This window comes from Ceratina calcarata, unplaced genomic scaffold, assembly GCF_001652005.2.
Source record: "Ceratina calcarata isolate Rehan_Ccalc_2016 unplaced genomic scaffold, ASM165200v1 scaffold127.2, whole genome shotgun sequence".
Lineage (NCBI taxonomy): Eukaryota > Metazoa > Arthropoda > Insecta > Hymenoptera > Apidae > Ceratina > Ceratina calcarata.
Window position 1 is genome coordinate 919,831 of NW_017133727.1, and position 25,176 is coordinate 945,006.

General features: G+C 39.6%; 3 protein-coding genes and 1 long non-coding RNA gene across 10 annotated transcripts; 1 reads left to right on the forward strand and 3 right to left on the reverse strand.

Annotated features, from left to right (window-relative positions):
• Positions 1-224: 224 nt before the first annotated feature.
• Mondo (MLX interacting protein mondo) lies at positions 225-17,637 on the forward strand. Of its 7 annotated transcripts, none has more exons than XM_018031069.2 (16): positions 225-465; positions 3,361-3,722; positions 9,567-9,673; positions 12,283-12,356; positions 12,475-12,600; positions 12,677-12,890; positions 13,062-13,157; positions 13,228-13,498; positions 13,574-14,093; positions 14,197-14,376; positions 14,460-14,604; positions 14,772-14,980; positions 15,185-15,648; positions 15,710-15,833; positions 15,908-16,037; positions 16,117-17,637. In XM_018031069.2, the coding sequence occupies exons 2-16, from the start codon at positions 3,379-3,381 to the stop codon at positions 16,236-16,238; spliced, it is 3,126 nt and encodes a 1,041-aa protein (XP_017886558.1). In that variant the 5' UTR covers positions 225-465; positions 3,361-3,378; the 3' UTR covers positions 16,239-17,637. The 7 variants fall into 7 exon arrangements, with proteins under 7 accessions (XP_017886558.1, XP_017886567.1, XP_017886575.1 ...); XM_018031078.2 differs by having other exon boundaries at positions 14,829-14,980; XM_018031086.2 differs by having other exon boundaries at positions 14,883-14,980.
• LOC113464807 (uncharacterized) lies at positions 4,056-9,560 on the reverse strand. The gene is made up of 3 exons (XR_003389669.1): positions 8,807-9,560; positions 7,255-7,405; positions 4,056-7,178 (listed from the first exon to the last, which is right to left on the reverse strand). It is a non-coding gene; the product is annotated as an uncharacterized LOC113464807 (long non-coding RNA).
• A 37-nt stretch (positions 17,638-17,674) lies between the features above and the next one.
• LOC108628890 (RPA-interacting protein B) lies at positions 17,675-19,018 on the reverse strand. The gene is made up of 3 exons (XM_018031118.2): positions 18,765-19,018; positions 18,422-18,656; positions 17,675-18,350 (listed from the first exon to the last, which is right to left on the reverse strand). Exons 1-3 carry the CDS (start codon positions 18,873-18,875, stop codon positions 18,019-18,021), a joined length of 678 nt encoding a protein of 225 aa, XP_017886607.1. The 5' UTR covers positions 18,876-19,018; the 3' UTR covers positions 17,675-18,018.
• Positions 19,019-19,106: 88 nt separating this feature from the next.
• Positions 19,107-24,056, reverse strand: spab (space blanket). Its single transcript, XM_018031338.2, has 6 exons — positions 23,906-24,056; positions 23,327-23,530; positions 22,760-22,880; positions 21,901-22,050; positions 21,644-21,732; positions 19,107-21,425 (listed from the first exon to the last, which is right to left on the reverse strand). The coding sequence occupies exons 2-6, from the start codon at positions 23,498-23,500 to the stop codon at positions 21,282-21,284; spliced, it is 678 nt and encodes a 225-aa protein (XP_017886827.1). The 5' UTR covers positions 23,501-23,530; positions 23,906-24,056; the 3' UTR covers positions 19,107-21,281.
• Between the last annotated feature and the right edge of the window lie 1,120 nt (positions 24,057-25,176).

A 25,176-nucleotide genomic window follows, 5' to 3' on the forward strand; every position in this document is an offset into this window, starting at 1 on the left:
TTCTCACAAAAGAAAATCATGACAATCCTATCGTCTGTATTCTTATGCAGTGAAAAACAGAACAAGTGGAGTGGAGTGGAAAGGAAGTAGCAACTTGAAAATTTCAAGATTAGAAAGATAGAAACGTTCGTTTGAATCCCAAGCAGAGGCGCTACTTCCGGCGTTCGGCGAGTGGTGAGGATGTCAGCTGGTGTGGCAGAGAGCCACCACACCAGTCGTCTAGGACGCGATCCGTGCAAATGGCGTCACTGCCAGCATGAGCGAACGTATGCTGTCTAATAACGCGTACGGGCCTCGTCCGGGCGCGGCGCCGCGCGGCCCAGCCTGACGGCGAGCGTGAGTGCGACGATATTACTCGACATCGTAAAGAAAATTCGTCGAGTACCTACCGAGTTTGGAAATCTGTTTCGTCGCGTTCGTGTACATATTACTAACCAGTGGTGACACACAGTGAAATAAAGAGAGGTGAGTGCCAGATATGCAAAAGAGTCGAGGAGGAAAAAGAAGAACTGTGACCCTTGAGAAAAGTGCCGTGAAACGCATACGTGCGTTGCAATAGTACGGATCCAGCGAGTCCGTCGTGTAACACGCGCTTAGGATAACTTCCCGATCGTCCGTGATTTTACTTTTAACGTACAACGAATCTGTAGTAGGTATATATCCCGTAGTATTGTTTTCGATGCTTCGAGAGATTCTGAGTTGTCGTATCAGTATGACAAAAGGCGCGAGCTCTGAAATAAAGACAATGCCTTAAAGCCATCTTCTAAGCGAGACGGACGAAGAAGATGAAAAGAGAACGCGCAATAACTTGTCCTGACAGGTGCCATGCGTCTATCATTGCCAAATTTATCTATTTTACGTTGTATATTATAGATCCTTTTGTAAATGTGAAGTGCATATCAGTCTCCTATTGTTCGGACCTGAACTCAATACACGCTCTTTTCGATTCCCTTAGCCGCGATCAAGGAAAGAAATTTCATTTATCGTTTGCAATGATTAAATAAATTTCCTTATCGCCTTTCGCGGAAACTTTTTTAACGTTATGCGCTCTGACAAGCTATTTGAATATGCTGTTCGTTATCGCGTAATCAGGGACGGCCATGTTTTCCCCAGCTAAAAAACACGTTTCTCACGCGCACGTGTGGGCGAAGCAGAATGTTTTTGTTTGCGACGCGGCTGCGACGAGCTCCTAAATACGATCGACGCGACGATTGCATAAGAGATCGAGGTGTGCCCATCCGAACAGATTTCTGGCGTCGTAAAAAGACCTCGGCTAGTTCGCGTCCGACCATTGCCAGCTTGTTTCTTACGCAGATTAGAAAACAAAGCGAGCGAGCCGAGTGCTTTCCCTTCAATGATAACGCGCGCGTTAAGCAGCGGGTATTTTAGGACGGGAACACGTTTGATAGAAAAATATACGTGATATTTTAATTACGTCACACGCTATCTTCGCGTATTTTCCACGATTCTAGTTTATCGGTGGGGACAGATATACCGATAGAGTCTGCGGTTGTACGATCACTTCTGTTACCAATTTCGATGATATATTTCGTTGTCCGAGATTGTAAAAGAATTTTTCAAATTACGAGCAAAGGAAAAAACCTTCGCGTACGAGCGGATAAGGCGGTTAACCTTTGCGATACGAAGCGATACCGGGGTGAAAGGGCATTAACACTTTTAAGATAACAATGTCGTGGAGTATTAAGATCATTTATTAAATAGAATTGTTGCAAATTTCGATAAACAGGCTTGCGAAATGGTACGAGGAATGCGAATAGGAGTGACAGGATAAGTAATAGTTTTGTTGAACAGTTTTTGATTTTTTGTTAGCTTCTACGGGACCAGAAAGGGAATTACAATTGCGTACGTCGAACCTCGTTCTATTTAACAGATTAAAAATCTATTGCCAGTTGTTAATACCTGCTTGTTAAATAAAAAATAGTCTTCTCCCTCTAGAACCGGTTATAACGGATGAACTCGTAATTTACGATATCGAACACCGACTGTACGAATGCCTGTTGAAATGGATTCGATTTCCGTTAGACGTTTTCGTAACCCGTGGAGGTTTCCACGCGTAAGTTTACTACGAGTATCTAATATAACGCGCGTTCAATATTAGCATTAATGAATTGCTGAACTTTAAAATCACCATTCACGAATCATATACGTAATCTCTTTAAAGATTATTATGAAATTTTTATGATTTATTCCGATAAGCGGTTGAAGAAAAGAAATATATATTAGGAAAGTACGTTGGTCCGTGTAATACGATTTTCTGATCATTCAGCGGATTAATTAATTCTGTCATTGGAATGCGAATGGACCTCGGGAACTTTCTAATATTTATTTAGTCTTTTGCGGCTTGCAGGAAATTATCGCGCAAAATGAAAATCAATTCTGCGAATCATTCTCTATAAGTAGAATCGATTGTGTTTAATTTTAAACGTGAAGCACTCGCGGATTTCTCGAAGGAATCACTGACCATTAAGAGTTCTGGCACTGCCAGGCATGTTTTCATGGAAAGGAGAAACAGATTTTAACGATCCCCGGTCATTCAACTGAGGCACGAAGGATGCATTCTTATTTTCAACAAGCGTTTTCATTTAATTACAGTGTAAAATGAATTCGAGTGGTTTTGAAGTTTTGGTCAATTGGCATTTGCAAAGATGGTATTCGCGGAGAGGATCTCAGTAACGGGAGGACAAATAGCGAATTCGAACGGAGGAACTTATCAGCTGTTCGATAACATTTGTTGTGTCTGGCGGGAAAGGATTCATATCGGGACTGTTGAGCGCGCTAGCATTTTCGCGTAACGAGGTCGACGAATATTTAAGGCTGCCGCATAAAAATTTATTTCTTTAAATTTTTCTAAGAATCTACAAATGTTGATTTAAGTGCTCGGAAACTAAATACTCGTCACGGTATTAAAAGTCTTGATATTCAATCCCAAAGGTGAACAGGAGATTCCTAGACAAAGCTTGTTCAAAAGAGTCATTTTTACGAAAGTTTTCTTAATGTATCTGGATCAAAATATAAAATGAGAAGTAAGGAATTAATCCGGAGGTGGCTTACGATATTCGATTTCGCTAAGTAGTCGTTCAAAGTAATTTGAATAATTTCTAAATTAGTCACGAGTAACGAAGGGAAACAACGACAATGTTACATCGATCCACTCTAAGCACGAATGCAAACTGCATAATAGTAATCATGGCGCAGAAAATTGTATTAAACGTTAATGATCACGACTGGTCCTCGCTTTTTAAGCTAAAAGAAAATAAAGATTTCACGGACGATCGGGAAACACCGGAAAAAGAAGATATGCCCGCGTGAATTCGTATCGACGCGTCTGTGATTCCCCAGAGCCCGTGCCAAGGAGGGATGCAGGCCGAACTGATATATAGGAAACCGTTGACGATGACCACGACGCCTTCACAAACCTTTCATCGTCCTGAGGCGGGAAGAAAGGACAACAGAGATTCCCGCGAGACCATCCACTCCGGACATTTCATGGTCTCGGACTTCGAGGCCGAGGCTCAGGACGACGAGGACGAACTTGCGGTACCCGTGCCGGAGGAGGAAGCCGTAAAACTTGCGATCATCGCCTCGCCTGGGCCCTGGCATCAGAAGTTTGTCAGCAACTTCTCGGGTGACAAGAGTTCTCAGCAGTTGAGCATCGAAACATCTTTAAACAAGCTATTTCAGTGCATGTCGCTTGCCTACAGGTGAGTTTCTCTTTTCCCTCGGTTTTCCCCTGAAAGCTGTGCCGTTTTTCTTTGCACATACGAAATATCCTTTTATTTCTTCGGTTGAATCTGTGTGTATTTGGTTCTATTAAAAAGAACTCCACTTGCGTGTTAAAAAGAAATGATAGACAACGACTCCATAAAAAGATTTTACCATAAAATATAAATGTGAATGAAATAATATTATAGTTGAAACAATTGTATCATTCCTACAGTTAGTTTTGTACAATCATTTTGTATTTATCTAAATTATTTTGAAGAAAAAATAAAACAGTAGATTTATAGATCATAGAATTGGCAATTTGTAATGGATTTAAGATGATGAAACGATCATTTAAGAATATGTGAAAATAAGTAATTGATGTATTACTCGAACGAAATACTTGAGATTTTACAGAAACTTTTGTATGCACTGTTGTGTTCCCGCGAATAAGGATTCCAGTTGTGTGTGTAGATGTAGAGTTTATTCAGATTGCTCAGGAGTAGAAGATATACGAAGTGAACTGTAGGACTGGTTAAGGAATGAATCTACTTTAACACTAGATTAACTTTAAGCTTATTAACATAAATGAATAGTGCTTATGAACTATAGAAATAAGTATATGAAAAAGAGGAAGTAAATTTCATGAAAGTTACAAGAGCTAAAGACAGAGTGTCCGGAAAGGAAAAAACCATGGGGTGGATACCCTTTGTCAAAAGGTCCTCGAAAAAAGTAGAGGTCTTCGGTGACCGTTGCTTAATTCTTTGTTAGGAGTCGTACAGATGTTGGAGTATCCAACAGCACCTATGTTCTTTCGATCAAATATTTGAGAGGAATAAGAATCGAACTTTATCCCGTGATGTCAGTGAACATGGACGAAGTAATCGCGTTGTAATTCCGTGATTACAATGTCGGAGGCGTTTTGCAAGAACCCGCGTCTCTTACCCGGCGTTCCGCGCAATCAACTCCCTTGGGAGATTAGTAGGCCACCGCCAGATTCCAGTTTGTATTTCGAGCTCTCTCGGCAACCGAACAAATGCCGTGCCGATCGACATTCCGGCTGATAACGGACAATTAAATTAATGAAGAAGAGGCCGTAGAACCAAACGACACGCCACAATTAAACCCGGCCTCGGCGAAGCCCGCCGGACAATTTCCGTTTTTCCATTCTGAGCTCTTCTTACACGATCGCTTTGAACCTTTCCTCGCTATATTTAGAGTCGTAATTAGGTCTACGAAGTCTTTAACGTTCGGCCGCAGTCTCATTCACCAGGAAAACAATCGATATCGTTGAAAGGAACGCAGTTCGTTGCAACCGGCCTATTTTTAACTCCCAATCGACCAGGCGGGATATAAATAGAACATTTCGACGTCTGTTTATCGGTAATTAAGTTTTTATTCTCCTCGGTCTTCGTATCTTGTTCTCCCAATAACAAGAGTCGTGAAAAATGCATGTCGAAATTGTTATTACGCTCTTGTCTTACCATATATTAATCCACTCCGCGATAAAGATAACGACGCCGTAAAAAGAATTCATGTAAAGAGAACTGCTCTTATGCATTTAGAACGATCTTGATATCAATTTCGATGAGTATTGCTATCGCGCGGTAGTTATCAGATTTCGTATACAAGATTTCGAATCTACCTTTGCCCCTAAGTGAGACACGTGTACGAATTGCTATAAACATGTTCTCACTCTTTCCTACGATTATAATTACTATTTATTCAATCCCTTACGAATATCGTAGTAAATAACGTAATAAACGTGTTAACAGAAGATGCACGAGATGGGCATACGTGAAATAACTTACGCAAACAACTTGTATACTATTACTATACCTATTATGACTACTTATATTAAGTACGGGTAATTTGTTAATTACCAGTATATTTTACCACCTCGTTATCGCTTGTTTCCGCGGTCGTTCGAAATTCACAGCTTAGTACATAATTACACCATGCTGTTTGCTTAACGAAATTTAATTCCCTCATTGACGTTCCTTTGCTGATCTCGAAAATACCACAGGAAATCGTAAGACTTTTATGTAAATCATGGTGACAGAAAAAATGCACTCTTTCAACATACGCTAATTTTTTGGTATGCCATATATTATACGTGATTGGTAGTCTTCCACTAATTTGTTTTTAATATATATATATATATATATGAAGTTTATTTCGCTCTGTTAGCTCAGAAATGGATTTTCCTATTCCTCCATATCCTAACTAATTCTTTTGGTAAGTTATACGTGACTGACATTTTTCGTATCTTCTCTAAATACAATTTGAGATCGGATAATAGATGAGGATGATATCGTAGTTCGACAGATAGGGCCACAATTATTATTGTTCCGCGCTCGTGATGAAAGGGTCAATCGATTGATGATGATTTATGTCGGAACTGCAATTGGACGCGCGAAGTGAAAACGCGTATATATTTTTATCGGCCACGGAACGAAGATATTATTGTCATAATGACGCAACGTACGTACATAAGCGTCTGTGACACGCTCGCAATTTTGTTTACCCGTTTCAATGTGTCAAACAGAAAAAATAAACACAACTGATTAATACAAAATTAATGTCTCTTACATATCGTAAATCCTACTTAATCCGGCGATAGGCCTCTGTATCAAGTGAAATATTAGGTGGAATATGTAACGTCGGACACACCTCTTATCCTTCCATTCGTGTTCAATGCTGATAAGCATGTATCTTATCTGTACTCGACTAATAATTTGATAGATATATTTCATCAACCGACTGGGGTGCCTGGCATTCGGAACAGAAATATTCGAAGTAGCCAGCAGGAAAATATTAAGTAATTCACATCATCGAATTTTGAATAATGCAATAACCGGGAATTAGATTTTGATGAATGATCGTAATCAAAACAGGTGACCGAAGGAGATGGAAACATTTGTGCGACGGGATATATCAAGAGTCGGCAGTACGCGATGACGAATTCAAATATGTATACATATTTATCTCGTCAAGCTCGTAGCTCGGTTCGCTTGTCCGGCACATACACATTACACATTTAACAGAGTACTTGCGTTTGCAGTGACGTCATTGTTGTTACTGCATTCTTCGAGCAATATTAATTTGAGAGTATGTCATGTTACGACCTTGTTATCGTTACACTTTTCCTCCCGCCATCGTTTCAAAGTGCAATTGCATTAACTGGTATTAATCTAAACATTCTCTTCGAGCCCTTTAATGTATCTTACAATTCTATTATCTCTTGGAACAGTAAGTGATGTTCGATCATGATTGAACAGCTCAGGGCGACAAACGATCAGCTTGATTTTGACATGACTGATTGCATGACTTGGATTTTTTAATCGTTTGAAGCAATAAACGATATGTCCGTCTGCTGCGTGCCGTCATAATATGTTTGTTGTCCTACCGTATTCGATAATAGAAAGCGGTAAAGGAACTGCGAGTTCGTTCCTCTGGAACAGACCGAAATCACATTTTAATTCTCTTTGATCTTACATGAAGAAACACTATAATAGTAACATGTATTACATGAAAGAAATGGGAAACGTCTTCTGATTGTTGCATGTATCAATTCCTTTGTCGAGCGATTGTGATTCAGAGGTCGGGAAAGAGGAAGTGAATAAATCCTAGTCTCGTGCAGAGTAAAGTACGGCAGTGGTTCCGTCGGACGCGTGCGTAGCTGGAAAAAGTGAATCGAGCTAAATTACCGTAAAGGCCTGCGTGTCACCACGACGTGTCTTTTATCATGCAAGGCCACTGCGTCACAGACACACCGCTCGCGTGTACCAAACACGCTCGCGCTTCTGCCACGCGAGACCACCGCCTTTCCCTACTTTGTCTCTCCACAAATTTTTTTCTAATTCTTCTAATTCCGCTCAATCTGGTTTATTCCTTCTATTTTAATTCCTTTATTCCAAGATTATTTCACTTTTACTATAAGATTTTCGAGTTTCCTTTTCTCTCCCAGCACGATGCTTCTTTGTGTTTTTATCAGTTTCTAATGTCATCTTATCTTTGAATAAAACATTTGAATTCGACACACGCAACGGATATAAGATTATTATTAACAATCTCTTATTTGAGGCAACATCGATGAAATTTAGGAATATAAATTTTTCGAGATCATTGATAATGTTTTTTTATCTGTTTGACGTTCTCGGTTAAAAATTTATAGCGAACCCAATGAAAGTCACTTGGATATTTTTCTCCGCGTTGAAGCGTGAAATGGAACACGGTTACAAACACGTGATTATTTATGACGCGATTATTTGTGCAGATAATATCGACGCCGCCTCCCGAGTCCGTTTCCGTCGAAATCTTCCTATGTTTCGAATTCTCCAGTCACTCAGACATTTAAATTATATTCCGAAAACCTCGAACAAGTCGTTTGCAACCGTCCTACCTGTACCCGTCGTAATTAGATCTGTTAATCGAAGCTCGGAACGATTGCAATAATTTGCGCAAGTTGATGACGACAAAAAAAAGAGAGAGAGAGAGAGAGAGAGAGAGAGAGAGAGAGAGAGAAGCGAGTTATAAATTTCTCGACTTTGGTTCTCTCGGATAATAGATCCAGTCACCAACAACAAAATTCGTTATCTGATAACGAGATTCGGGCTAATTAATCGCGAATTTAGAACGGGAAACTTTCCTGTGTTTATTTTTCTCTGCTATCGATAAGATTCGAATATCCTTCAATGGCCTGATCGATTATAATTTTCATAAAATGCGAGTGAGTTCAAGTATTCCGCAGTTTTATTCTTATTATCTAATCAAAGAAATGAAAATGTTTGGTGGAACTCGGTTGGCTAGGGTCTAATGCCAAGGAGAGAATGTTCGTACTTATCAAGTGACAGCGGCAAGCGATCATCTCTAAATCAAATAGTTTCACTGACTTTTAAATTCCAAAAAGCCTATAATAATATTCTTATATTTTATACAATATTCTACAGAAATCACCATGGGAGATCGCATAATCTTTATTCCTGCTTCGATTTCCACGACTACGTTTAATACAACGAAAAAGATTTGATGATGAATCAGTATTAAACTCATCTATACATCTTTGATCTTCGTCGGTTACCTCGATCGATCGCACTTCCTTTCTCTTTACATTCGCCGTCCTCTTCTACGTTTGGTGCTAACGATCAAAGATCAGAATCGTGTCTCTTCTACGTTGAGACCGACAGTTCAGGCCGGAAATCTTCGCGACTCGTTTCTTCTCCCAATTATATTTAGAGCCGTGCGTCTCGTTGAAATAAACACGGTAGTGTTTGCTGCTCTCGGGCAAACACGTTCCACCGACAATAGATCGTAAGAATCATGAGTGTTATTGCAGAGATAAGATGATCCCTCGATTGAACCGGTTCGTCAGAAAGATTAGTTTAGAAGTAAAAAGTTCAATACCCAAGGAGACGCGGCGATAAACGGCCGGCTTAGCTCACTTCACATCGGTATTAGAACATTTATCAAGATGCGTCAAAGCTCTCCCGATTAACAACTTTTACAACGACGTTAATGCGCGTTCAACAACTTCCTCGAACGAGTCCGCAGATAAACTGTGTTTATTTTTCATGCACCGTCTCAACCTTTGTTTGCCGAGAATTTACATTCACCGGCGTTCCATGTTTTTCACGATCTTGTCCCGCGGCTTAATACGCGCAGCTTCCAACCCCATTGCGATTACGCAAACTCTCCGTCTATTTTAGTTACATGACGAGAAGAACGCAGCGTTCCGAGTTAATTATTTCGTTTTCTTCTCGTCGAACGGTCGGGTCAACAATTTTTTCACACGCGAAATGTTTGCAGTCGGTATGACGTATGGGCATATACATTTGTTCCAGACAGAAATTGACATCGCCCAAGTGGAATCGGTTCAAAGGGATCAGGCTGAGATGGAAGGACAAGATCAGACTGAACAACGTCATTTGGAGATGTTGGCATATGCAATGTAAGGACACGCTCACCAATCCAAAACATATATTAGCATTTCTTTCTTGAAACAGAATATTCATCGTTCCGAATATTGAATTCGTCTAAGAGGCCTTACCGCCAAAGTGACCGCCAAAAACTTAGGAGAAATTTTTCAATTTTTCCTTAAAAAAAATTGTCATTTTTTCGTTGCTCAAATTACAGTTTTCACCCAATCAAGAATATCCTAGATCATTCAACAATAAAGCATGTCTAGAACACTCTGTTAAAATTTCAAGTCAATCGAATAATTGGTCTTTGAGTTATAGTGTCAGCAAATTTGAAAAATACCATTTCGAGAAAAACGCGTTTAAAGTATTAAATATTACATTATTACTATTAGCAGGCTGCCATTCTAAAACTAGTTGAGATCCGACCTTAAAATTTTAACATATTTTCGAAGGTATAAGCTTTCGAAAAATACAAAAAGAATTCGATATTTCTAAAGTTTCACACTGGTAAGGACCCTTAATAGAGACCTTACGGCTCGTATAACTTTAGTTATATCATACTACGATAAAGTTCTTAAAATATGTATTACATTATGTAAAATATAATCGATCGGCGAGACGTGGAAGACGTTACGGGTGCAAAGAGCAACCGGAAATATTACAGGGAGTTCGTGCCACATCGAGTGGTTAATTTTGCTGACCTTTAACAATCGTTTCGCGTGATAACTGCCGGAGCTGCGATGATAAGTGTCGCTCGTTCGTTTTATTTTTCTGGCCGCGACAGCTCCTTTTCGCTCGGGTGAATTGTCATGGCCAGCGGTCGAGGGTCGTGCCACGACGCATACAATAAAGAACGCAATTTTCCAGAAAAAGGCAATTTTCATAAGTTATTTCTATTTAATTTGGTTATTACATCTCGCATCGTGTCAGCGGAAATAGTTTGAGATAAACAAATTGAGATCTCGTAATAATTTGTGAATTACATCAATTCAAGTTATGTCAATATGATTTATGATTTATGAATTCGTAATTATTATGTTACACATCATTTTACGAAGATAATTTCTTCGGTAATCTCTAAATGACATGATTATATAGTATTTCGAAATACTTCCCACAATGAGACATCAAGTCTTTCGCAATCTACAACTTATCAATCTGATTTATTAATCTCCGGTTGTCATCTCTAAATAATAATCGAAAACCTTAAAATATTCTATTACGAAACGAAAGATACTCAGATTTCACTCGAACGAATTAAACGGGAATCGAGTTGAGTTTTTTTTAACCGGCGTGCCGCGATTTTTCATCGAGTCACGATCTAAGCAGAAAGGTGGCGAGATAGAGCGTAATCTAAAGCCAAATTAAATTGATTCAAGATATCTGCAGTCGCGAAAATACGACATACGGTGGTAGATAGACGCGACGGTGTTGGACAAGATAAAGAAATACATATCGCGCGCACGTGACTAGCCAGTGACAAAGAATCCCCGCCAGAGGCTACAGCCTCCTTTCCGATTTTATGCGAAACGACCGAGCAGCTTCAGTTTGGTGAATATCGTATCGTCGTAATCTTCGAAATTCTAGTCGCGGTGCAATTTATAGTTCGCTTCCCCCGTTCGACCTGCGATCAAATCCTAATCGCGCTTCCGCGTTTAACTTAGATTAGTGCAAGCTAGGTGCCATCGAGGTAATTTTTATAATCAGTCAAAAAGATCCTCCGATCTTTAATTCGCTAATTACATCGAGCTTTTTTAATGATTCCCTTTGTCAAAGTAAATTACGTAAAGCTTGAAATGAAAAGTCAATGCGAGAGAAAGAATAATTGGCGAATGGTTCCCGGTTCGATGACACGTCGATCACCGCGGACCGTAACGGTAGCGACGTTTTTTCTGGTACCAAACGAGGCTGAATAGATCTCGCAATTTCCATTGACCCAGCGGCACAATTGAGATCGATAACGGATTGTTTACGCCATTTAGGCGTCCGTTAAAAATAGACTGAACCGATGAATCATTGGATAGCTGGAAATTGTTCAATAAGTTTCGTCGAGCTCGCGGTGTACTTTATTCCTTTGCCAACTGTCGAGTTTCTTTAATTTTCATTGTGTAGAGAATGATTGATCACTTAAAAATTACCTCTTCTATCAAGGAAAGAGTGCACCACGAATTGTTTGGCGAGAACGAGCCGTGGAACGTGGCGAGGAGTCGAACGCGGGAAGCGCAGTATTTAGTTGAGTGTTCAGACAGCGTGACAGTATTACTTCGCGTTAATAATTGCGAGAAATATTTCGCAATTTTTCGACAAAATGCGTCGTCGGAAAGTGGGCATCGGGACGCTCGCGTCTCTGCTCCGCTGCATCAAACTTACCGAGCATGGACGTAGGATGAAGGGCAGATAATAATTAAACGTGATCTACGAACGTGATCGTGATCAATAAATAACAGTACCGTGAACTTATCAAAGGAGCACTCATCGTGGTTCGTATTCGCAATTAGTTCAGTTCATTTTGACTGTGTATAACGATCTGAAATTTTGTTACTGGTTCTACTGGAAATGGTACACAGACTCTGTTAAGTTTAATCGAATATTGTTCATTGTTCGACGATTGTGACAGGCGAATTTTGTATCGTTTCAGTTATACTGAAACAGAACACGCTGGTGTGCCAATTTGCGTCTCCGTTGGACGTTGATACTCACAATAAACCCGAGGTACGTGCACTAATCGCGAATGATAAGAGTTCAAGTACTTTCCTTCGTTTCTGCGACTTAAGCTTTAAAACTGGGAGTGATCCATGTTCAAACGAAAATCAACTGCGTCTGTTATTAGGCAGTGGTCTTAGAAGGAAAATACTGGAAGCGTAAACTTGCTGCGGTGACTGCGGAGTACAAGAAATGGCGTATGTTCTACCGGAACAAGATCCTTGGCTGGACGAACAAGGATGGGACCGAGATGGTATTCGCTTGCTTTAGAATTTTCATTGAACAATTTCTATTTCACAGCTGTTCTTCATGAATGATCGTCGTTGCAGATGGATACGATGGATGTCTTAGGTTGGGGCAGCGGCTTGGGCGTCTCGGGCAACTTTGGACCAGGTACAGGAAACACACACGCAGGAACCAGTGGGACTCCAGGAGGAGAGAGTATGATGGTTGATGAGGATTACATGGAACTTATGACTGATACGTTATTTTCAACAATCAGTTCGAATCAACCAATATACTTTCCCGATCCGAGAGAAATTGGTAACTCACTAATTCACATTCCTAAACGCAACAGTATTAATAAAAAGTGACACACGAACCAACGATAACTACGTGCCAACGATTATTGCAAAGAAATTAACCATACGAATCCACTAACACATATAATGAAATGTACATGTATTCCTTGTAATATGATTGGATTTGTCACAGTGCGCGGAGCTAGTCTGGCGGATTTTATACAACCCAGCCTGGGACCGCTCCAGCCAAACTTAGATGATTTTATGGATACTCTTGAACCATTGCAAGGTAGAACATTTTTGAACGTTGGCTGCTACTTTAACTAAAAGTAGTTGTGTAAGTAAGACGATCCTTCTAGAATTTTTAAACTCGAAACTGCCGCCTGTCCCCGAGGAAGACGACATGTTTCGAAACAGCACACTAAACGCGAACTACCCTGATCTCGACTTGATGACTCCTATGAATCAGATCAACGAGCTAAGTCAAGAGTCGGCGGTGAAAAATGGACAAGCTTCGCAACAGGCGACGTTAGGACGAGATGAACAGGGAGACACTTCTATACAGAATCTCCAGTACACCGCGAAGATATATACTCAACCAGAGCAAACAAATAGTTTCAGAACTAATATGTGGGTTTCACTACATGCAATGTTTTATACAGAAGAATAACTTCGCTACTACAAGTTTTCGTTTTACTGTTACAGGAGTCTGGGTCAGAATTACAATACTATACAACAAAGTTACGAGCCCTCTTCCGAAAGTCAACCCGTCAGGGAGAAAAGTCGGCCGAGTAGAGTTTCTTCAAGAACTAGTCGAGTGATTCAACAGCAGCAACAACCAAATACGTACCAACGGCCTACGCAGCAGCAACAAAACTCCACTTATCAACAAACCGCGCAGCAACCATACGCCATGGAGATTCAAACCGTTCAGTTGACGCCGGTTCAAAATTCGATAGGGGCGTTGAACGATCACGCGAATCAAATCCAGCCGATCGCCGGGCACGTACAGAATTTGGTGACCGTGCAACAACAGAATTTCGGAGCAAACAATTCGATGGTATCGACCCAACACAGGACCATCAGACCTCTGCCACCTGTTGCGTCGCCCGTGTCGCCGTCTAAGACGTTCAAAGTCGTTCCACCGCAACAGTGTTACAAGTTCTCCGCTCTTCAGCAAAACTTTAATGCGCAGCAATGCAAATTTAACAACAATAATTTCAAGGTACTCGCAGATGCGTTCCACCGATAACGCGGCGGGCGTGTCTCTCGTCTGCATAATTTGCGTCGGCGAGAATCGGTTTATTGAGAAGTCCTTCTTTCCGTAGGCACACCCACCGCAACAGATCGTATCGGTTTCCGCGGAACAACCGTCGCAATCGCCGATACTGTTACAGTGCAGACCCTCCGGTTTGGATCTCACTACGCCGACCGTGCAATCCGCTAAATTGTTGCCGCAGCCGGCCGCATCGAATTCAGAGAAAGAGGAGGTTTTTGCTGTTCCCAAGGTTGATATGCAAATCTTCGTACGACGATAAATCGAAACGCGAGACGCGACGCGTGCCTCGATTAATGATATTTCTATTTTCAGTGTCAGATGAAAGCGAGGAACAGATCTCGAAGTAGTTCATCGCTAACAACGCCGAGAATGCATCCACCACCATTAGTATCAGCGGCGAGCGATCCTAATCTAAATCTAAATAACGACGTTTTACTCGCACAGTTACTCACTAATAGTATGTATACCAAGAAATGTAATCTTTGTACGATTAACATCCTCTCTCTCTCTCTCTCTCTACATATATATGTTCTTTAAAATCGTTTTACAACGTACGCAACTTGATTAAAAAAAAATGAAACTCGATAAAAGAATATTATGAGAGCTCCAATATCGTTATCATAGACGCAACGTCTGGTGTACACACACTGAATACGTCAGCTGATAATATAATGTCGACAGTGAACCAAACGGCCACTACTATGAAACACATCTTACCAATGTTTCCACCTTTAGCTTCGGCTACGCAGGTGACAACCAGTCATCATATTACCACGCCGGTCACTGTCCAGACCATGCAAACGTCTACGGTGCAAGTACAACCGCAGCAACAGGTACTATATTTTCATTTTCTCTTCGGACGATGTTTATAGCGTCAACGTCGATCTACCTAAACTGACAAGAAATATAGCGAGCTCGCAATCAGAAATTTCGAGTGATCGACGTTCGCGCGTACATTTATTTATGCAGATTACACAACGCTGATATCGAGAATAGTTCAACGATACAATCTATAACGTGTTCGACTCGGTTATTAGGCAATGCAACAGTCCGCTTGTAGCCAACAAATGTTGTTGAATGCAAGCAGTCAAGCGCATCAGCCGCAAAATAGTCCCGGCTCGCCGAAGGACAGCTCGAACGCGCACAGTCCTCAGGGGTTGAGTCTGAGCCCTCTCCACAGTCCGATGAGCATAGGGAGCCCACTGTCGCCGAGCAGGAGCTATATAAAGGGCGAATCGGAACGAGGACAGTACAAGGAGCAAAGACGAGTCGGGCATATCCACGCGGAACAAAAGCGTAGATATAACATTAAGAACGGGTTCGACATGTTGCACAGTCTAATTCCGCAGCTTAGTCAGAATCCGAACACGAAACTTAGCAAGGCCGCGATGCTGCAGAAAGGGGCGGATTATATCAGGCAGCTGAGGGCGGAGAGGAACCAATTAAAGGAGGAGATGGATAGCTTAAGACATCAAATCGAGTGCCTTAATACTTCAATTAGGTAATCCTCGATGATAAGATCGATAATCGATTAGACAGAGATTGAATACGGTTTGTTTCAGTAATTGTCAATCAATGCTTCCTGCAACGGGTGCTCCGATTTCGAGACACAGGACCAGCAAGATGAAAGAGATGTTCGACGAATACGTACGCACGCGTACACGGGAAAATTGGAAATTTTGGATTGTATCCTTCCTCGAACGAGTGCTTCGTGAATCGTTCAATGCTTATGAGAATTCTTTTCCTTAGAGAATAATTAGTTCAGTATATTACTCGAGCCGTTGATGATTTCTTTCAATACCTCAGTGTCGACCGCGAGCATCGAAGATCTATACAGAAGTACAATATTATGGGTCGAGCAGCATTGCTCGCTCGTCGATCTCAGACCAGGTCTGTTACATGCTCGCATTCGAGTAACAATTTTTTTTCAAGTAATTAGCAATGTCTTGGAGATTTCCTTGGTTTTCAGCCGTTCTGAATTCCCTAAGATATCTGTGTACTGCCACTGATATTCTGTCAGATCCTGGTCGCCTGCCCGAAGAAGCACTCGCAGCAGTCAATCACACGGAACGACGACGATCAACTCAGTGACCAATTATAATACTATGCGAATTTCGTCGTGAAACGTGATTCGTGTATAGAATTAAGGTTTTAGTCGCGTTACAAGTAAAAGGAGAAGCAGTTACCGTAGCAGTAAGCCGATACGGGGGAAGATAACTTACTAAAAACTTTTCAGACGGTCCCTTTTTACAGATACGCTATATAGTTCCTCGTCGCAGCGGTCGTGGTTGACGATGGAGCGAATATTCAAAGTGCAATTTTCTCCCTTACCCTTCTCGAAATTGTGATCGAAAATATGATCGAATGGACCGTTAGAAAAAGATTTTGTGAAAAATGTATACAAAGTTCACTCTCGCGAACACGTTCAACAAGATATATGTGTATTGTAATATACAGACTGCGAATTTAGAAGATACTGAGATTCAAACATCCTTTTTATAGCAGTTATCGCTATTGTTATTCGTAACGAAATACCAACGAAGAAGTAGACTCGTATTTATTACGTATCCGCGTTCACTCAGCATTGCGAAAAATTATTACGTTTTACTTCACAATCGCTAATTTTCGTAATTTCGATTCATCAAATCTATCTACGAAAAAAGGAAAAATGTTTAGAGCAAGCCATTCCATTACGTCTTCACTATGCTTGTTTTTGTTTAAGCTTACGATAGAAAAACGAACATGTTCTTGAGATCGGTCTATTTCCATTTTAAATTACGTTTCTTTCTACTTTTAAGGCAAATACATATTTGTAAAAAGGTATACTGCAAATTCATTCATACTGGCGGTATATTTTTATGATAGTTGAAATATAAATAATTTTTCTTGACAAAATTGTTTGATTTTCAAAGTTTTTTTTACTACCGGCGAATAAAGAAATTGTTTTATGCCGTGCGGAAGATGTATCTCCGAGTACGCGTGGACAGAACCAGTGCCATGAAATTGCAACGAGACATGAATCGGGAACACGAACCATTCGATATATTTACATAATAAATTGTGAGAGACGATTTTAAACCGAATGCCCCACGGAACATTCTCAACGTTTATTTTATACCATACGATAAATCTATACCTGTTGATACTTGCATAGTAATAACTTTGAAAGGATAAAGAATTTATACAAAGCGCAAAAGATGGGTTGCTCATAAATTACGAGTTTACTACATAATAATAATAATAATGTTACAAAATATGAAGTTTTTTAACACGAAATTTCATGTGATAATGTACAAATCATTTATAAATGAATTAACATATATGTATTAGAATTTAAGCCATGAAAGACGCCTGCATATTGTAACGTTGTTACGTTTAAATAATTATTGTATATAACAGAATACTTTAAGCGACGAACAATCTTAAACAACTTTTTAAGCTGTTTCAACGATTTCGAAAGAATATAATTTTTAATTCTGTGGACACCTGACCCATGCATTTTTCTGTTTTTTTTTTACAATATACAGTTGTCTTTTAACTCTACGTTGTCTTTGTATAAATAGTAGACGATACGAAATAAATCAAAGAAGGGATGTTGTTTTGTACAATGTATATCATATAATCATATCAGAATACCTATATCGTCGATTAGATCTCTATTTTCATAATCGAACGAATTTGAATTCATTTTTCTTTCTCTAAACTATAGAAATTCATTTGAGTACTTCGATCTTTATCATTTAATTAAATATTAATAAAACACAATCAATTGAATGTCGTCACATTCGATATCGTCAAAATCAAATTTTAATTTCATTTGAACACCCACAACATTTATATAAATTAAACTTTGGAAAAGCGTTAATTACTTTTATGCTATCGGCGACAAGGTAGAACATTTGTCACAAATTATTAACAACGAAGAGGTATTGCTCTCAGGTATCGATAAGAAACCCGGGGTTTCCGTACATTGTACCGAATGATTGTCCACGTGATTGTTAATAAGGGATTTTAGTTCTCTTAAACTGATACTACAGTTTAACATGAAATTACAAGACTTGCAGTCTATCCTGTTTTCTTTCTGTACCAAATTACATTTCTGACATATAGGGCAGATAACTTCATCGATTTGTTCATCCGCAGCCAACGCGAATTCCAGTTCTTCGTTCATCATTTTCTCGTATTCTTGCACTATCCATTGCGCTATAAATAAAATAGAAGTAACGCACCTACGTCGTTTCGATTTGCATAATAACGGAAGGGCTTCGATTCACCTTCCTCCTGGATGATTTCACTTTCGAGCACTACTGCTTCTTCCGGGTCGAGTTGGACAATTTCGGACGAAACAAAAGGATTCACGGCTGGGTCTAAACTGGTGTCCGCGATATAATTTAATTCGGCACGAACGATGTCGCCTAACACATCAGTGTCACTCGAAATACTCATACGACTAAATCTACGTCTGTTAAGGAATTCAGACCGCCTCTCTCGCATTCTTATCCGACATCTCTGAAATTTAATTTCATCGCATCAAAACGTATCCTGATTTAAAACGCGACACGTAGAAATTATGTTGTAAATTCTATCGTTCGAACGATTCATATTAACGATTCTAACCTCTCTGAGGACTTCTTGCAATTTCGGGGACCCGTGTCTGATTTTATTTGCATTCTCTCGATTTTTCATTTTTGCACTTAACGTAGGAGATGTGACTTCCATGGCGTTCATTTACACTAATATTTGGTAGATTCAACGGAAATAAATAATTATTACTCGAACGGACTTAACGGTGACAAGTGAAAGATGTCAACGGCGGCAAAGAATTCCCGCTTTCCGCCTTCCCGCCAGTATTGGACACATCGTGGGATTTTTATGGCATGCGCACTGGAAATTACTTGTAGCAGTCGAGTGACGTTTATTTTTTAAATTTAAAGGTTCCATTAGATCCAATTTTTTAAGTGTTTTGTATGCACCACAGTTTATTTCACATGAAACTATTATAACTCTGCATTATAATCCTGAACATTGCATATACATAGTTATACACATATAATTACTTTCGAATTACATAATTCATGTAGTAGAGGTACTTTTGACTCAAGACCGCAGTGGCCGTATATGTATTATAGCAACCCCTCCGTGGATCGTACGTTCAAATAATATAAAGAAAAGTTTTCCTCCATCCTTAAGACATTTTACTATCAGTTCATTTTCCTTTATTTCGTAAATCATAATTCACGGACGACGAACAAACTATCATTTTCAGAATGATATCAATATCATAATGGAATTTGGAAAACAATCGCTCATTCAGAAACAATTAAACTTTAACGCACGCACGACACACATCAGAGGAGGAATAGTTATTATAGATTACAGATATAGATACGCATCCGGAAAATATATGAATACTATGTAAATATATAGCGTTTAGGTATATATATGTGTGTGTGTATATGTATATATATATATATATATATGTATAGATCGAAGATAAAAATATAATTTCAATAAGATATACATATCTGTAGTAATAACATTCATATTTAAAACCTTCTCAATGGATTAGGCATTCTCATGATATGTTAGAGTTTCCCTTACGCGTCAAAAGGTCAACGTGGATGGAAGTATAATATTGTTTGACTAGAAATCTATGCATCCTCTCTTTCCGTGTTAGTGTCGGACTCTCGTCGACTATCATCAGTGGAGAGCGGATTTTTACGCAAAATCGTATTTTCTGAAACATATTTTGAGGAATGCAATCTATTTATACAGATTTTCCAATTTCACGATGTGAGATTTACATCGGTCGGATTTCAGTATTTTTGGACATTACACATAATGGGTGCATTTTTTCTTACGTTTAACTTTTCTGTAATTGCATAAAAATCCGCAGTCCGGTCGCCAGAGACGAGTTGTCCAGATTTCGCAGCAGGTACTTTACGCATCAGAAGATATTTAATTTTCCCTCCTACGCTATTGTTTCTCAATCACAAATAATCGTAACATTCGTAAACGTGATCGCGAATTTTCTCCCGGTCAAGATCAATCGCTTTGTACATCATCGAAGATCGCGACTCTGATCGACATTCAACGTAACAAAATTTTCCACATAGAGTATAACTGTATGATAATCGTATTATATTTATTTAACGTTCAGAATTTGACGAACGACTCCCGCGATGGATACTTCATCGAGCTGCGTTTACATATGAACAAACATACTCATTAACGTTTACGTATAAGGTATACCGCTAATAATCTGGAATATACGCTAGGTAAAGCGGACAATTAATGATATGTCTTCTTCAAGTGCCTCTCGATCTCGCAATTGATTATACGATTTGATTCAACGATGCGCAAGTTCTCGGTTTCGATCTCGATATTCGATGGATCTCGTCGACGTTTAGCTCTCCTTTAAAAGAAAGGAAAAAGTATCTTCTCGCCCATTCACAGAGGGGAATGAAAATATGCGTGTGTTTATCGTGTGCGTTTGAATTCCAGTAGATACCTTAGGAATGAATCTAGGAAACCTAATTTAAGTACCATCTGAAAATCGCGGACAATCGTCGAAGGTAAAAAGTGTACAGGATGAAGCGAATATTATTCATATTTTTCGACGAAGCTTTGGAAGAACTGAATTTTGACGTTTGTCCTAACGTTTCTTCGTTATACAATAAATTCCTCTACCGATCGTTCGATTAGAAAAGTGGACAAATAGAAGAATGGCAAACAAGTGGAAGAAAGACGTTCTCATCTCTCCGAGCATCCTGTACACGTTTGTTCAAATTAGAAGTATTAGGTTTCAATAACAGATCACATAAACTCTTCTTATTACTATACACGTAATATAGTTTGTCTTATAATCCTATAGACGGGTTATTCTGATATGTATCATCGTCAGTCGTAATAGTCGCAGGAAAACAATTGAGAAGCGTGTCCAAAGCGTTCCCAAATCCTCCGTTCCATTCTTTTCCATGCAGGAGGACTAAGAACATCGACAGTAATCAGAGAAGTGACTTATTTTACAATTAGGTTTCCCGCACGTCGTAAGATGGGTTTCATTTCACATACTCTCTTTCTCTCTCTCTCTCTCTCTCCGTATTCTCTGATTCTTCGGGAACGATGAAGCGTTTAGGCGAAGGGAACTCGCTTGAAAATTCGATTTCCTTGTCCAGTGATCCGCTTCTCACCGGAAGTGTACTGCACGACAGACTTGATCTGATCAGTTGCGACTGGCCCGATGCATACCAGAGGATCTTTGAAATACGAACAAACCTAAATGCAAAACAAAAAGATCGTAAAGGAATTCGTATTTTCATTATTTCTCTAATACTTAAATCGCATTTTTATTCATTTATAAAAGATATTTAAATATCGAACAATGTTTAAATTCCTGAATAAAACATTTCATGTCGGATAAAAAATCGCAGCTAATTTCTCAACGCGCGTACTTTTTATTTTATCGAGTAACTTCATTATGAAAATGTCAGTACCTTCCTCGGAGTTTGCCGATGACGTCTTTGAAGTTGACAGCACAGACCCCGACTGATGTCACACTCCCCGGACATGTTGCACTCTTCGTCTACGAGAACGGACGGGAACAAAATTTTCTAAAGTTAGAAGTTGCGGACGTGGGCAGGGAGAGAGAGTCTCCGCCGCTTGACAAAGAGTTGACGTAACTCGTTTACGAATTGACCTTTTATCGATTATCGCGGGATTCCCTGTCGCATAGAAATACAGCATCACTTACTGTATAGCTTGTTCGAAGTGATCGGTGGCTGACACGAGCGAGTCTCGCTGCCGGGAACTTCAGCACACATCAGGCCAGTCTCGCAGTCGTTATCGTTCCTACACAGCTCGCCTTGCTTCTGGCCCAGGTCGAATATGCAGTGGCCGAGAACTAGGAAGTCAAGCGTTATCATTAACCCTTTCAGTGCTATGAACTCATATACATGCGTTCCGAGAAATCGTTCACCACGGAATCAATCGTTCGAACCCATTTATGTATTTTCTCATGTAACCATTTAATTTCGGCTGTGAACGCATATATGCGAGACCAACGAAGCTCGTAAGCCTAGGAGATATAAAAATAAAAAACATAAGCCGATATTCAGAGTCGTTACTCATATTTAAGATCGCCTTAAGCATTTACTTAAGTCCTTATTTCCTGTACAAAACAGGAACTGGAAATATGGGATAGACAGGGATAGGAAATACTTAAGCCGATTTTAAGAATAAGTAACGACTCTGAATACCTCCCATAGTAATAATGCATTTTCAAACTTCGTTGTACAACTTTGTAGGAGTTAAACGAAAAGCGATTTTCGTACAGAATAAAATATTTATAATATAAAATAAATATCGCATTTCCTGCTCACTAGCTTTTTTCCTATCATTTTATATGTAACCAGGCAGTGAGTAGAAATATTGAGGAATTGGGGTATTTACTATACACTTAAGAAAATGCATGCAGCTATTTTTATTATCCTTTAACTATGCAATATGCACTTAATTCTTGATATAAATCAAACGTAATGTACGAATGTTAGGCGTTTTCAATTATTTTCATAAAATCCGGAGACTAGTGACAATTGTTAAAACGAACTTACCTCCGTCTACGTCGTAACAAATAGAACCTGGACAGCAGTGTTCGTTGGCTGTGCACCTTCTCTCCTCGCACGGTACGTCCAAAGAATCGGCGTAAGAATTCCCGTAGCTAGTTAACGGCCGCTTGAAACGAAGTCATTTAGAGTCTCGTTAAAACGAGGATATATGTACATGCAATGAAACGTGTATCAAAAGTAGATTAGGTCATTTCCCTCTTTAATTATCATAAATTAACGTTTTTAATCAGCCGACGCGTTTCCCCGTTTATATTCTCGAAACCCGGTGCGTGTAAATTACAGATTTTAATTACGTCAATAAAGAGCGGTAAAAAAAAGACAAAATATGGAATAGCACCCGGTATTTCGAAAATTATAATATAGTTGGGTCTAAGTCTGTTTTATAGTTAATTTCTATGCTGAAAACAATTTGATTCTAATATGCGAAATTATCTGACTCTCGTCACAGGTATACGTAACGTTGAAGCTCGTACGTAAATGCATGCAATTGCATGAAAATAATACGTCTATCGATCGTGTACGTGTGTACCTATTGTGGAGTGTTCGTCATACCTGATAAAATCCAGGTTTGCTCACGTACTCTCCGTGGCTGCCGTAGCCGAGATTCGATAACATTTCCGGGCTGAAACGATTAAACAGACCGCCCCAGGCCTCGACACCCTCGTAGCACATCGTGCTCGCGAGGACCACGACGGTCAACGTAATACACCTGTGCATTTTTCCCATGTCGAGCAACTGTTTTATAAACTTCTGAAGCTGAAATCAATTTTTGCTCTCTTTATATCGAATTTAGTGTTCCAACTAAAGTGCAATGAACAAAGAATTCTAATCAATCGTTCGGCGGTTTAGTAGTATTTTCTTCACATACTAAAAAATTCTATTGACTTTTAATATATCGATAAGAAACGGTGAGAAGGGGTGGATTAAGGTCTTTCTTGATTAAAGGAGAACTTGATAGGAGTTGAATAAATTTTACAAATGACTTGACTTCGTGTTTTACGGTTTCACTTGAACCCGCAGTTTCGGTGTACGTTTCAGTGTTTCATAACGAAAAGAATAGCAATAAGGGTGTAAGAGGAAACATGTTTCAATCTTGAAAATAGAAACTCGAAAGTGATCGATAGGACTTACTGAATCTTCGGTTGTCGTGGATTATTTAACTCGGTGAACGTCTCTGGTACAAGCCTGTGTTTCACGGGATCAACAAGTCCTTGGTGGAGTTCCTCAGAGCACTGATTCGAGTTGCGCTCGCATTGGCATTGGCAATCTATACCTCTACGTCGTTCCGGTTTCTCTTATACGAAGCTTGCGAACATTCGCGCAAGCGCTACACCCGACTCTCCGTACTCACGAGACTAGCTTAACATTTTTTTCATTCAGATTTCTTCGTTTTCTCAATTTCTTTATTTTCATCGACCCCGTTATAGAAAAATCTTCGTTCTCACTGGATCAATACGACATCGAACAGACATTACCGTACAGGACACTAGTACTCCTTAAAATAGTTCTCTCCCTTTCTGATCTATCCCTTAAATTAGATCATGAATATTTAAGTACAATGAAAGGAAATTCGTTTGCGTCATTATTCATTAATAATTCAGAAGGGTTACATAAACGTCGACAAGTATATAGATATATTTCATGAGGAATGAGTAAAAGTCTTCTGTTTTTAAGATCATAATTTTCCAAAAGGAACAGAGTACAATTGTGGGGACGATTAAGGAAAGGTTTTTGGGGAGATTGCATCCTTCCAGGATACAGCTGCGCCATCGGGCTAGCACACCTTCGCGTGGGTGTCCAGCTCTTTCCTCGTCGCTCCACCCGAGCGCCGTTCCATCTGTCTTTGTCGGTCGTATTGATCCGCGGAGTCCTGATGTTCTTTGCCGGGCGGTCGCTCTTGCTCCATATATTTGACTCCTCGCTGGCCCATGAATAATAATACCGGGAAGCGTGCAATAATAAAGAGGACGCAACTGGAGTACAAGACATGTGCAATTACGTCGCTTCCAACATTGATTTTCTTGTTCAACGTGCTCTTCGCTCGCGCGAGAATTCGATGATAAATGGACTGCAGGTTTTCTTATTCTACAACGTTTTTCCTGTTCGCTTAAGAATTCGATGATAGACTGCAGATTTCATACAAGATTATATGTGAAATATTAGAAGATATCTTATTGCTCGAAGAAATTCTTATTTAAATCATTTTTTTGCATGGCTACTACAAACGTTTTAGTTTACGTGGATCGGGTGAAGCGTTTTTATTATAACACGCACGAGACTCGCATAAGTGTGCCTTCACCTAGGATAGAGCCGCTTGTCTGTGAAAATGCCAAAGCAGGTTTTAAGTTGCGTGCGCTTAGATTATTTTTATAATACGCGAGTTACGTTTATGTGCGTATGGT

What these genes read in the sequence shown, in the direction of transcription:
- Mondo (XM_018031069.2), top strand. Translation starts at nt 3,379, where the DNA reads ATGCAGGCCGAACTGATATATAGGAAACCGTTGACGATGACCACGACG. An exon ending in ATACTCACAATAAACCCGAG is followed by an intron (nt 12,357 to 12,474) that starts GTACGTGCACTA and finishes GTCTGTTATTAG; the next exon opens with GCAGTGGTCTTAGAAGGAAA. An exon ending in AAAATTGGAAATTTTGGATT is followed by an intron (nt 15,834 to 15,907) that starts GTATCCTTCCTC and finishes GAGAATAATTAG; the next exon opens with TTCAGTATATTACTCGAGCC.
- LOC108628890 (XM_018031118.2), bottom strand. Translation starts at nt 18,875, where the DNA reads ATGAACGCCATGGAAGTCACATCTCCTACGTTAAGTGCAAAAATGAAA. An exon ending in TGCAAGAAGTCCTCAGAGAG is followed by an intron (nt 18,657 to 18,764) that starts GTTAGAATCGTT and finishes ATTAAATTTCAG; the next exon opens with AGATGTCGGATAAGAATGCG. An exon ending in TGAAATCATCCAGGAGGAAG is followed by an intron (nt 18,351 to 18,421) that starts GTGAATCGAAGC and finishes TTTTATTTATAG; the next exon opens with CGCAATGGATAGTGCAAGAA.
- spab (XM_018031338.2), bottom strand. Translation starts at nt 23,500, where the DNA reads ATGGGAAAAATGCACAGGTGTATTACGTTGACCGTCGTGGTCCTCGCG. An exon ending in GCAAACCTGGATTTTATCAG is followed by an intron (nt 22,881 to 23,326) that starts GTATGACGAACA and finishes CTTCGTTTCAAG; the next exon opens with CGGCCGTTAACTAGCTACGG. An exon ending in ATCGGCAAACTCCGAGGAAG is followed by an intron (nt 21,426 to 21,643) that starts GTACTGACATTT and finishes TTTTGCATTTAG; the next exon opens with GTTTGTTCGTATTTCAAAGA.